This window comes from Ceratotherium simum, chromosome 9, assembly GCF_057802395.1.
Source record: "Ceratotherium simum simum isolate JZ-2026a chromosome 9, ASM5780239v1, whole genome shotgun sequence".
Lineage (NCBI taxonomy): Eukaryota > Metazoa > Chordata > Mammalia > Perissodactyla > Rhinocerotidae > Ceratotherium > Ceratotherium simum.
This window is the reverse complement of record NC_141908.1, coordinates 82,416,367-82,428,782: the sequence shown is the minus strand read 5'-3', so window position 1 is coordinate 82,428,782 and position 12,416 is coordinate 82,416,367. Positions and strand designations below refer to the sequence as shown.

At 49.8% G+C, this 12,416-nt stretch overlaps 1 protein-coding gene across 1 annotated transcript in view; it reads left to right on the top strand.

Annotated features, from left to right (window-relative positions):
* The first annotated feature begins 981 nt into the window (after positions 1-981).
* Positions 982-12,416, top strand: part of KLF7 (KLF transcription factor 7) — an 86,826-nt gene continuing 75,391 nt past the window's right edge. The window contains exon 1 of the mRNA XM_004426841.3: positions 982-1,473. Within this exon, the coding sequence (XP_004426898.1) occupies positions 1,372-1,473 (102 nt within the window). The 5' untranslated portion in view covers positions 982-1,371. The remainder of the gene's footprint in view (positions 1,474-12,416) is intronic.

Sequence of the window (12,416 nt, the reverse complement as noted above, 5' to 3'; positions counted from 1 at the left end):
AGATAACAGGATCTTTATCTATATATCTCTATACGCCAGCTCCAGAATACAATCCTGTTCCGCCTATCACCACCGCAACTCGGCAGAAACCCTCTCCTGAAGCCGCGTGGGGAGCCTCACATTTAAGACCCCTAGCACGCTCCGGCCTGCACCCTGCGTCTCCCTGGGGTCTCTCTATTCTCTTTAACACACATTCAAGCGAAATGTTCCCTTTCAATCAACTTTCACTGGGAGTCTGACTCTCTGCCTGTTCTCTGGCTCACGGTCAGAGGAGAGGGCGGGCAGGTGGCGGCGGCTGCGCGCACCTGGGCGCTGGCGGAGCAGGGGGCGGGGCCCGTGCGCACCTGGGCGCTGGCGGAGCAGGGGGCGGGGCCCGTGCGCACCTGGGCGCCGGGGGGCGGGAACGGGCCAGGCCACTGTCCCCGCGCCGCGCGGCTCTTCCTCCTCTGGCCCTCCTTACTCGCCCAGGCAGGCTGTGGGGATCGTGGAGGGGCTTTTTCTTCTTCGGTTTGCTTTTTAGTGGGGGAGAACCCTTGGGCACTCGCGTCCGGGCGGGGCGGGAGGTGGTGGGCAGCGTCCCTCCCCCTCCGGGAAGCATATGACCGCGGCCGGACTCCGACGGGCGCCCGGGCTCCGCCGGCAGCAGCCAGGGTCGGAGGCGGTCGGCCCCGCGTCCCGGGAGCCGCGCTCAGCGCCCGCGCTCGTGTGTCCGCGGCTGCCGGCCTCGCGCGCGCGCCGCGCCCTTATATAGGCCTCTAAAAATAGCCGGCCGCGCGCCGCCCCGGGAGACCGCGGCCGGCCAATCCGCGCCCGCCGCCCGGCCCGGCCCCGCCCCCGGGCCCGCCCCGCGCCGCCCATTGGCCCTCAGTGACTTCACGAGCCCCTGTTTACCTTACATGGTCACGCGCGGGGACGGACGCGCCCCCCGGGTCCCCGCGGCGCCGCGAGCGCGCGGAGGGGCGGGGGGGCGCGGGGCCGGTGGGGGTGGGGAGCGCAGGGAAGGGGGAGCAGCGATCGCGAGAAAAAAATGCAGCCTCCCAAAATAAAGAGCAAAGATTGCGTTGGGAGCGCGCGGCGCTGCAGACGCGGATGGCAGCCCGGTGTCCGTGAGTTCGCGGCCCCCTCCTGATCCGAGCCGAGCGTGGCTCCGGGACTCGCCTGCCCGCGGCCGGCCGCACGGCCGCATGCCCCGGCCCCGGCCCCGCGCCCCTCCGGCGCTGACCTCCCCCCCTGTTAGTTGACTGCACACAACACAACAAAGGCGCTGGATGTCTGCGCTCCTGGGGGGCGAGCGCGGCAGACGGACACTCGGACAGCCCCGGCCGCGCTCGGGGGAGGGCCTCTCCTCCGCTCCTGCCCGGCAGCAGCAGCATGGACGTGTTGGCTAGCTATAGTATATTCCAGGAGCTGCAACTCGTCCACGACACCGGCTACTTCTCGGCCCTGCCGTCCCTGGAGGAGACCTGGCAGCAGGTGAACCATTTAAATTACTCGTGCGAATCGTGCGGTGGCGGCGAGACGCCGGGGCTGCGCCGGTGTGGGCTTGGGGTTGAAGGTTTTTGTTTATTTTTTCCCCTTTTTAGCTGTTTGTTGTTTAAAATGTTTTCGGAAACAGTCCTCCTCCCCACCCAGCCTCCCCCTTGGTGCGCCGAGCCGAGCGGCGGTCGGAGCTGCCCCCTTTAGTCACCCCCACACCTCCCGGCGCACACGTTGTCGGGCTCACCGTCCCCGCAGGACCTGCCCAACTTCTGGGGCTCGAGGGGCCGCTGGGAGGCGGTTTGGGGCTTTCCAGCCACCGCTGACAGGATGCGGCGTCCCTACCTGCGCCAGCTCTACCGTTTGGTACCTTGAATCAGGTTCATCTCTTTCAACTGGTGCTGACGACCGTCAGATGGGGGGGTTGGGGGTGGGGGGAGCAGAGCAAAGCGGAGTGTTTTCCTAGTAATTAGCGAGTGTCAATGAAGAATAGGAACTTGATTTTGAGGTTAGAAGGTGGGCAGCAGGGAGCGGAGCTCAGTGACAAAAGATACTCCAGGATTCCTAGGAGGAGGAGGAGGACGGAAGACGTGCTGTCTCCCGCTACCCGTGCATTGTGGGCTCCCCCGTGCAATGCCTCCAGAAAGAAAACACCCTCTAGGTGTGTCCTTGTTTCTCTATTTTCTTTGGGGTTCCTCTCCGGTTAGACAGCACACCCTCTGACAAAGGTGGTCCGGTGCCTCCGACTTCGTCTTAGAGGACTAGTTAGGAAAGTCCGAGGATGCTGAAGGGCACCAGTGCCGAGTTGGCTAGGCGTCCCAGTGAGGGCGAAGTGGGGCTGGTGGGAAGTTCACTGGGCTTTGTGAAGTAGAATAAAGAAAGTGCTGGTCAGTGGAAAGTGCTAGATCTACTGCGGAAACAGTGGTTTTCTCAGTAAGGATTAGGAGCTGCTGAGGGGACATTCTGCGGGAAAGATGGTGGGTGGGGGCGGGGGCGCATGGGTATTCTTTAAAAATTCTGCAACGTGCACCGTGGAAAGTCCAAGAAGACGGTCTGGATTTGCACATTGGAAGTGTGAACTTGCACATTCTGTCTTGGAGAAACCCGCTTGCCCTTGGGGGAGGGCTAGGAGAGGCTTGGTGTGTGGCTGCTCATGTAACTTCTCCGCTCCATGACAGCAGCTTGTTAAGGCTAATGAACGGCTGGATTTCCTCTGCCAGGACCGAAAGCGGGATTTGCCAGCCCGAGGCTGGGATGTAACAGTTGCTGCTTTAGTGAGCGGGCTTGGCTTTCTGTGTGAGGAGCCCTGAGGCAGAGCCAGTCCTCTGACTGTGTACCATTGTTACTAGTTGCCATTCTCCCCTGGTTAGAGGCTGCAAGTTTTCCTCCAGGTATTGGCCTCTGGTGTCTGTGTGTCCACACATGCATTCCTGTCTAAGGATGCTGGCCAATACCCTCGATGTGATCTCTCTCTAAGCGCACACACAGTTCACCTGTGTTTAGCATAAGCCATTTCTTCACTGCATTCTTTCCCTCATCCTTAATGAGACTATCTCATGAAAGGTCTCACTAGATCTTTTTCCTCCTTTTATTTTGCATGCTAATTAAACCAAAATGTTGCCAGAATTTCATTTTCTGAGATAGCCTTCATTTCACACTGTCAGCCCACTGGTGTCGAGTCGGTTGTGTATTAACAACTGTCTAGACAGGTTAGGGAAGGGAATCTGTTGACTTAGCCAGCCTGCCCGAGGCAGCCCTTGTTTGTGACTTAACTGTTAAGCAGTGTTGTAGGGAAGAAAGTTGGCATTATTTGTTACAACGTTCCCTCCGGATGAATCACACAACTTTGTTTTGGTTCAAGCTTTCACAGTAGTAAAGCTGCTTTTGGGGAAGGCTTCTCAGAGGAAAGCTGCTTTTAGATCTGGTTAGGCTATCCAGGAGAGAGTCTAGATCTGTGAAGGAACATCACGGGTTTGATAAGTAGGGGGCAGATTAGATCTATTGTTTCCTCAGGAGCCTCTTCCACTTCTCCCCCCACGTCGTGTCCCATCCCCCGTCGTGTGCCCCCCCCATCTCACCCCCTTCCAGGAACCTCCAGCTTAGTTTCTATCTGCAGGCAAAGGGGTTTTTAACCTCCTGCACCTCCCTCCTTATGTCTTGCCTTAACCCTCTCCAACTGTCAACTACCCTCACCTTAAAACCCTTTTTTGCCAGGCTATTTCAGAGCGTGCTCGCAGTCCACACTGATAACTGGCCGGGAAGCACTCCTAAATGAGACGTCACTCCAGGCAGCTTCTGCTCTGGACTCGAGTCACAACTGCTCTGTAGAAAGGTGACCATGACTCTAAGTTCATGCTGGTGACAAAACCTCCGGCTCTATCTCTTCCTTCCTCCCTCTCCCTGTCCACCCCCCCCCCCCCGTGTGAGGAGGGGGATGGTCATATGCAACTGTTGGTTCCAAGGCAGCCCTCAGATGGTGACATCTTGACACTCCTTTGCTCACAATAGCCTAAGGAGGTTGCTACAAAGAACTCCAGCAGGAGGAAGTTTCCTGATGCTGTGGGGTAATCGGATTTTAGAGGTCAAATTGGGAGCAATCGTTAGATGTTCTCCTGAAGGTGAACGGTCTACCTGTCCGGGAAGAAATGAGTGAAATACAGAGATTCCAATAATCTGATGTCATTTGTAGAGAAAGAGGGGCTTAGATGATAAACCCAAGAACATCTGTGCATTTGAAAATTGAGGATGGACGATTTGGGGACTTTATTTTAAACTATGGTCTGGGATAATTGTCCTGCTTAATAGTCAATGAACCTGTGATGGCCTTCCTGTCACGGGGGTCATCTTTTTGACATTGAGTTTTCAGGCAATGATGTCTTAGCCACATCCAGCTCCAACCTGAAAATCATTGCCGGTGTAATTTGAAAATCCAGATGGTCATCCTGCCTTAACAGCTCTCGGTTCCTGAGCTCTGACTGCATACTTAAGCACTTGGCCAAAGTAACATCATCTCTGCCTGTCATATAACTGTAAATTACACTGTGCTTATGTGGTCTATTATTTTATGGAATTCAGCTGACGCACAACTCTTAAGGCTACCAGCCTTAAGCTCTTTGGAAACTTGCAGGAAATTTTCCAAGAGCTGTCTGAGCAAAACCAGGAAAAGATCAAAGGTAGGACAGAAGCTGGAGTAGCCTATAGGGTGCCATGTGGTGATGGATAAAGGGAGACCCATTCATGAATTTTGTTGCCAATAGAAATCATGATTTTTCTGGACCCACTGCTGACTTGGAAAATAAAAAGGATTTTATACAATACTCTTGGGTTTGTTTTTTTGGAGGGGAAGATACAAATTTTAGAATTGGATATATTCTTTATACCTAGTCTGCTCTTTCGTGAGTGCAGGTCAAGTAATGATGTTCTAAATCTTATTTGCACTTAGCTTTGCTTCATACCATTGAGGAGTGTGGCATGTTTACTTGAAAACTCTTATGGAATTATGCTTGTTGTTAATGCTGATTCATAATTGGCAGATGGAGTCAGTTTCAGGCCTCCCTTTTGCTCAGAGAAAATTTTCCACTGCTACTGGAAACAAATAAATAAATCATAGAACATTCCTCCCTCCTCCCCCATTCCCCCATTGTCTTAAACTAATGGCATACTTGGCTGCTGTAGGAATCAAGTGTCCCCATAATAGTGCAATTTCATCTTGGTTTCAGGCACCCTAAAACACTTTTTTACAAGGGCCTTTCGTATGAGGCATCTCTAGGGGACAACCTACAAAAACGGTTGCCTTCCAAGAACAGCCTCATGGTATGAGGGACGAGATTTGTTCTGTGAGCCACATCGCTTCTTCTTCTCTCTGTGAGCTCGCCTTTGCACTGCCGTCTACAGGCCTGAGCAGCCAGGTGCTGTCTCAGCCAGAAAGACAAAGCAAACTGTAGGGTCCCTGCATCTGTAGGTTTGCCTCTGTCCCCAGTTTGCAGAAACCTTGTCATGAATTAGAGTTTCTTGGCAACAGCACCACCCAGGGAAATCTGTAGACACAAAGGGGCCTTGCTAACCACACTGAGAGGGTAAAATAGCTGGCCTTTTTCTTTTTTTTTTTTGGTATGTGATTTTTGTGCTCTTCAGTTACCATCAGTCTATTTTTTTAATTTGAAACAGTGACTTGGTAGATAAAAAAAATTAGAAGTGCAGTGTTATCCAGATTTTCTTTATAAGGATGCAGTCACTAAATAAATGCAGCTTTACAAATGAAAGCACGTGTGACTGCAATCAATCTCACACTTAGCCTTCCTTTAATTTATTTCCATGTTCTCTTTGATAGGTACATCTTTGTGTAGATTCAGAGCTCTCAAACACTATCATTCAGTCTACCTGTTTGCAGTTTGGTATTTTAAGGTGGGTGAATGTTACAATGCAGATATGTTTACTACATCTGTCTTTGGTGGGGGGATAAAGGCAGTGGTGACTTCTTTGTTCTCCGTGAAACTCCCACCCCCCTCCCTACCCTGAGGAGAATGTGATGTGGGGGTCCAATCCATTTAAAGGGCAGAGCAGAAGATGCACTGTGACAGCCTCACCCTGAAATGACTTATGTATGGGTATGTCAGAAACCTCCAGCGTCCAAATGTGCGCTCTTTCTCTCTCTCGGCCCGTTCTAAATATAAATGCCACTGGGGGCTATTTGCCTCTCCACTTAAATGGGAATAGTTTAGAGAGGGTCCTAATGGGGCTCTTAGTAGCCGTTCTCTTAAAAGTCTTCAGATCCGTCTCCCTTCAGAGAATTCCTGTGTGGTAACTTTTTGAGCACGAGAAGGCTTTGCCGTCCTCTTTAACTGCCCTGCGCCTCTTGGGGAAGGAAGAACACGGTTTATCCTGGCCAGTCCCCGCTGGCTCGTGTTGACAGGATAGCTGACCAGACAGGTTGGTAGACACCTCGTCTCTGCAGTTTGTAGTAGCAGGTACGGGGGGTTTCTCATCTCTGCTGGACCCCACCATTGGCAAATGCAGAGAAAGCCTCTCAGATTCTCCTACACTCAGTATATCAGTTAGCATCTATGTTGGAATTAGGATTTGCTGAAAGTTGAGGACAGCTCCCCAATTTAACCTGAGGGGTGCCAGAAGGGTGAGGGGCAGAGATTTAGTTTCTCTGCAAATAAATCCCTTTGTTTTCCCAAATCAGCTGAATGCTTGCTTAGCATAAACAGGTGGAAACATTTTAACCCAAATTGCCAAATCTCACCAAGTACAGTGACTAAAAAGCTCTACAACTACCAATGGTGTTAAAGTGGGTGGAACAAATTACAGTATCTAATCATTAACGTTACACGTACATCAACATCGGAACATCGACAAGTTGAGAAACACTCCTCCGCCCAGTTGCGAGGTGTGTCATCTTAGAATGTCCCCATCAGAAACCGGCCTTATTGCATCTAGGTTGAGAGTTCCCGAGATAAACAAAGCACTCCTGTTACTAGGACGCGCGTTTACCTAACGTTAGTCGTGGTCTTGCTCCTCCCCCACTTTGCCTTCGTGTCTGCTGCTAATTTGGAAAGTTACTTCTCCTGCCTTGAGTCCTTTCTGGTTTCCTCACTTGGTATTTTGGGGTGACCCTGAGCACTTGGTCCTGCTCCGTGCATCGTGTCTGTTGCACTCTCCATTAGAGCGGCTTGTCCTGCCCTGTCCCCACATGCTTGATGTATACGTGGTCCAGCTGAGCAGCTGCCTCGGCGTATGGCCGGCCTCAGCCTGTTTGAGTGTGAGTGACTCCTGATTTCGCAGTGACACCATTCCTGATTGAGCGGGTGGTGTACCCAGTCACACCTGGTGGGAGTTTCTTTGTTTATATTAAAATATGGAAAATATTTCACGGTAAATACTTCACTCCTTAATTCTACTTGTGTGCGAAATACTGTTTGGGTGATGCGAAGTTGAATTGGATGTAAATTCTGCCCTCTCTGAGCTTGACCCCTGTAGGGGAGAGTACGTGTGTTCAACATTAAATAATACCGAATTGGAACACGATTGCCAAAAAAGGAGATTTTAAGTCCTATAAGGTTTTGAACACTGACCTGTGCCTATCTGTATCTACCCACTTCCTTACAGCCTTGTTTATACACATGCTTGAGATTTATGGAGTCCTGTTGTGCTTCTAGCTCATGGCAGGCTGGGGCCTGGTGGTACTTGTAGGGCAGATGAGTACACAGTATGAAGACACGTGTCCATAATGGCCAGGAAACAGCATCCTTGTCTGTGTCATTTGGAAATGATTAGAGGTAATTAAAATAATGGACGTAGAGCCATATGTGACGTCCGTCTCTGAATATGGGTTTGTTGACAGTTCCTGAGGGTTATATGGAAAGTCAGGCTGGGAGCACAGAATATTAGAGTTTTAAATCTTGAAAGGGTCTTGGTTTCCTCAACTCTAAAGCACTAGGGTTGGACCAAGTGACTGTTAGAGCATTGAACCCTCCAGGGTCACACAGCTGTTGACATTGATGGTGGTTCCAGGGCCCAGGACTCTTTTGGATGTCCACATCAGTTTGCTTGTTTTTCATCACATGGTTCTGAATATACTTTGAGTCACTTCTCATTCTTTCCTCCTCTTGCTCTCCCCTTCAAGAGAGGCAAGAAAAATCCCCTTTCTACTTGGAACAGTACTAGTACATGGAATTTTGGAATTGTCTGGGCCCTAAACCAAGCTATTGACTATCTTGGAGAAGGCTAATGTGTATAATTTTTATTATACTTTTAATAATGTGTGGTAACCTGGAAAATGTACACTGTCCTGAAAAAACAAAACAAAAGCCCCCGGTTACAACTCTAGTCTTATAAACAGAAGTACTGTCTTGTCAGTAATCAGAAGTGGGGTGCCCTGAGGTCCTGTGGTTGGCTGCACGAACGCTGGGATGGGGCTGTGTGTAGGAGGCCTCGAGGGTGAAAAGGCTCTATGTCTGACACCTTGTCGACAAAAGTCTGCATGAGACCAGGACAGTGATCACGCGCCAACTCGGAAATCTTCTTTGAAGTGTTTTCAAGTTCTTGAGAGGGTTGGATGGGCAGTGAGGTTGCCATGCTTCACAAATTGAAACAAAATGTGCTGCATATCGTGAAAAGCAGTTGGGAAGAAACTCAGCCTCTGTGGGGTTTTAGAGAAAGTCCTTTGGGGCTGGAGGTGAACCTGGCCTCATTGTCACCATGTCTCCGGGGAGGGGAGGGAACGTGGGGTGCTCTTCACTCCTTTGCCCACTGCCTCTGACCTGCCCTACCCCCTCCCAACCTCTGGTGGTTATGAGGTGAAAATTTTCTTTTGGAACTTGTCTCACAGATCTGTTTACCTCCGAGCTCATAGAAACTGAAATTTCCTTCCCACGTGGAGACTTCTTTGCCACCTCAAAGCTGTAATCTACATTTTCAACTCCACCTGTTTCCCTGAGTTTCTCGTTTTGGCAGTAGAAATGTGCGGCTGAGGTTTGAAGGCTTTGGGTTGCCTCCTGACCACCTCAGCTGAGTGTGTCCCAGAGCTTGACCTCGTCCACTTCTTTCCTCCTTTCCTGGCTTTCTTGTTTCTTTTCTTGACATGGTTCTTCCTGTCAAGGAGACCTAGGTCTGAAGCTCCGGTCATCTTTGGCTCCTCAATTTCATTTGAATCTAACCAGTTGTTGGCTCCTGCAGAACTTCACTGTGGTCTTCAGCTTTCTGCTCTGTCTGCCATTGCCCCAGGGCAGCCCTGTCACCTCCCCTGGACAGACTTTCTACCTCCCTCACTGCGCCTTCACACTGCTCCCGATTACACACAGGATGAAGCTGAACTTCTGAGAGTCAAGGTGTCCCAAGACTGGGCCTACGTCATAGTCACAAGTTGCCCCCTTTCAAGTGTGGTAATTGCCACCCCAATTGGATGACTGCTTTTCCTGCTTCTGTCTTTATATTGTTTCCTTCAGCCCTTTCCTTCCTCCTTCCTCTTCCCTTCTGATTCTCTTTGTCCAAATTCTACCGATCCTTGGTTTTCAGATGATTGCCACTTCTTCCAGGAAGCCCCCTCTCTTTCCCACCACCAACAGTAATCGCTGCTGTTTCTACACTGTGTGGACCTTTTTACTTCCTCGTGATGCTTTTCAGTTTTGTCTTGTAGTATAGCTTGCTTTTTTCTTTTTTTCCTCTGTCTTACTTTTCTAGGTAGGTTATATGATTTAGAGCAGAGTTGATGCCTTGGTTATAATTTCAATAATAACTTTAAATTTATAAGCCTTTGGGTTCTTAGCCTTGCGCACAGTAGGCATTCAATAGATATTTAGGGATTATGATGTGACTGTGACTTAAGATTTGACTATGTCTGTGGCAGTGGTTCTCGACTGTGGCTACACTCCAGACCAATTAAGTCAGTATCATTTTGGGTAGAACCCAGGCATCCATGTTTTTTAAGCTTCCGAGTGATTCCAATATGCAGCCAAGGCTTTGAGCCATTAATCTATAGAGGGTTAATATCAGATAACTCAGAGTGGCAGGTGCCTACTCCTTATATGGAAATATTTCATTTCTTGTATAACTTGGAATCTGAGTGTAACAGAGGTTTATAATAAAGCCGGACGGCACTGGTGGAGGCACTTCATCCAGCTCATGGGTTGAAAGCGACTGCCCAAGTGTTGTTTCATCCTTCTTGTTTTCTTTTCCTTCCCTCTAAAGTGTCCCTGTAGGGCCATTTGGCTCACATTTCCTATGACCCACTAGAGGTTTGCTTAACCTGGTCAAATTCTGTTTCCGGTACCTTTGTGGTGTTGGGCATTAAACTCCAGCCTTGCTGTGTTTCAAATAGTTCATTCTCGACAGGCCTTCAACCATGAGTTTCCACTCACCTCAGCCTGCTCTGTGGTTTAAAGGGATGGGTGCCTGAACGTCTGTTGGGTGATGCTGCCACATAGGTGTTAGGTAGCAGCTCTTCATATTTCTTACTGACCTCACTGTTTGGAAGTAGACTCTGTTTATAAAGAATTTCAAAGGACTCATGTTTCTAGTAAGAGGAGCAAAAATAAACTGTGGAATAATTGCTGCTGAGGATGTTCAGGCGAGGAGGCTGCCTCCCTGTCCGTAGAAGGCTTGGCTCTTGTGGTAATGACCATGGGCATGTGGTGATCTTCACAAAGAAGTCTTAGAAATGTTTCGTTTTCAAACTGTGATGTTTGCAAAAGTGTATGTATTGTAGGTGCGTCCTTTCATCTATAACTGTCTTTGATGGGGGTATGGTTGGCAAGAGAACATCATGAGAGGAGCTCAGAGCTTAGGGTTGAAGGATGCCTTTTGGAAAGCTCAACCCAGCTGTGAAAATGGCAATTAGCCGTGGAGCTCTTGCTCTGCAAGGGAGAGCCTGCGTGCTCCCGACCCCACTCTCACACTCCCCTTCCAAAGCCGTGTTCGCGGGAATTCAATGGCGTGGTCATAGTGTTGGCTCTTATTTTTGGAAAGGTGGCAGATTTGCTCAGCATGCAAAGGAGTGGAAATAGACCCCCCTCCCCCTAGCTTTTGAGCTTTTGGTCACTATAGGCCCTGTTCAGAGAGCACAGCTCCTGCCTTGGTAGTGAGGGATACCTGCTGTGAGGAGGCCCCTGTGCAGAACTGATTCTCCCGTGAGCGACTTGAGATGCTGCCCAATGTCACCCCGAGTCATTGGCTTCGCTTCTGCATTCCAAGACTGTTCAGCCCACACCTGTGCATTCGCCTCTCTGTGTCAGGGTTCTTGCTTTCTTTCATGTGGACCAAGAGATGATTTCCTCCATGATGAGGATTTTCATGTCTGCTTGTAAGAGTCTAACACACATCCATATTGAGCTTTTGTCTCAAGGCAGCGAGTGTGTTGCTCACAATGTCTTGTCATTGACACATTCTTTCTGTAACTAAGGAGCAGGCAGATATTACAGAATTTCCCATTCTGAGGTGAGAAACTTGGGGCAGAGGAAGATTAAGCAAGTTGTCTTAATGTGGCTGCAAAGCAAATGCGTTGCAAAACCAGCAGTGGGACACGCTTCCCTCTTCCCACTTGGCTGCTCTTCCTATCATCATCATGAGCATCGTGATGATGTCTAATACAAATCAAATACTTCCTGGAGGTAATCTCGTCTGAGCACCTCATGACAACCCTGTGAGGTACTTCTGCTTGTCCCCGTTTTACAGATGGAGGTGTTGAGATTAGAGTTATTAAATGGCTTATCTAAAATGACACAACTTGGAAGTGGTTGAGCCAGGATCCAGACCCAGGAAGTCTGCTCAACACATTGAAATTTTGAACTGTACTAGTTAGGCAAGAGACACAAGGGCAGAAGCCAAGGGTCATGGCTTGGCAGCCAATGGACCTGTGTGGATTTGAACAACTCTCTGGTCTGTCTTCTTCTGGGCCTTGGTTTTCTCACCTGTAAAAGGCCTGGACTGTGCTAGGTCTCCTTAAGGTCACAGTGTTTTGTAGTAGTCAGATTGCACGAAGGCTTTGAAGTCAGGCAGAGCTGGAACCTTGAGAAAGTCACTTAGCTTCTCTGAGTCTCTTTCTGTCATCTGTGAGGTGAGGTTAATGCCTACGTAAGGGCAGGCGTGGACTCTGTGGTCCAGTGTCTGGCATGTAGCATCCACTCAACAATGCTCTTTCCTTCCCTGTTTTCAACCGCCCTTCCTCCCCTCGGGAACAGTGCAAAATATCACAATGTTCTTTTTGTAAATAGTACCCCTACTCTCCCTAAGATCCCAGTGACTCTGGAGTGTCTAAGAGAAAGTGAATGGTGGAAGGCAGGGCAAGGGAGAGTTACAGGCATTCGGTCTGGTATCCCTGTATCCATCCCCAGGGGAAGCTCTCGCCAAGTCACTTGTACTTAGAACTGGGGAAATACCAGCTGTGCCCACGGCCCCCAGAAGCTGGGCTTGGTTTGCGTCTGGGGGTTTGCTTGGCTGCT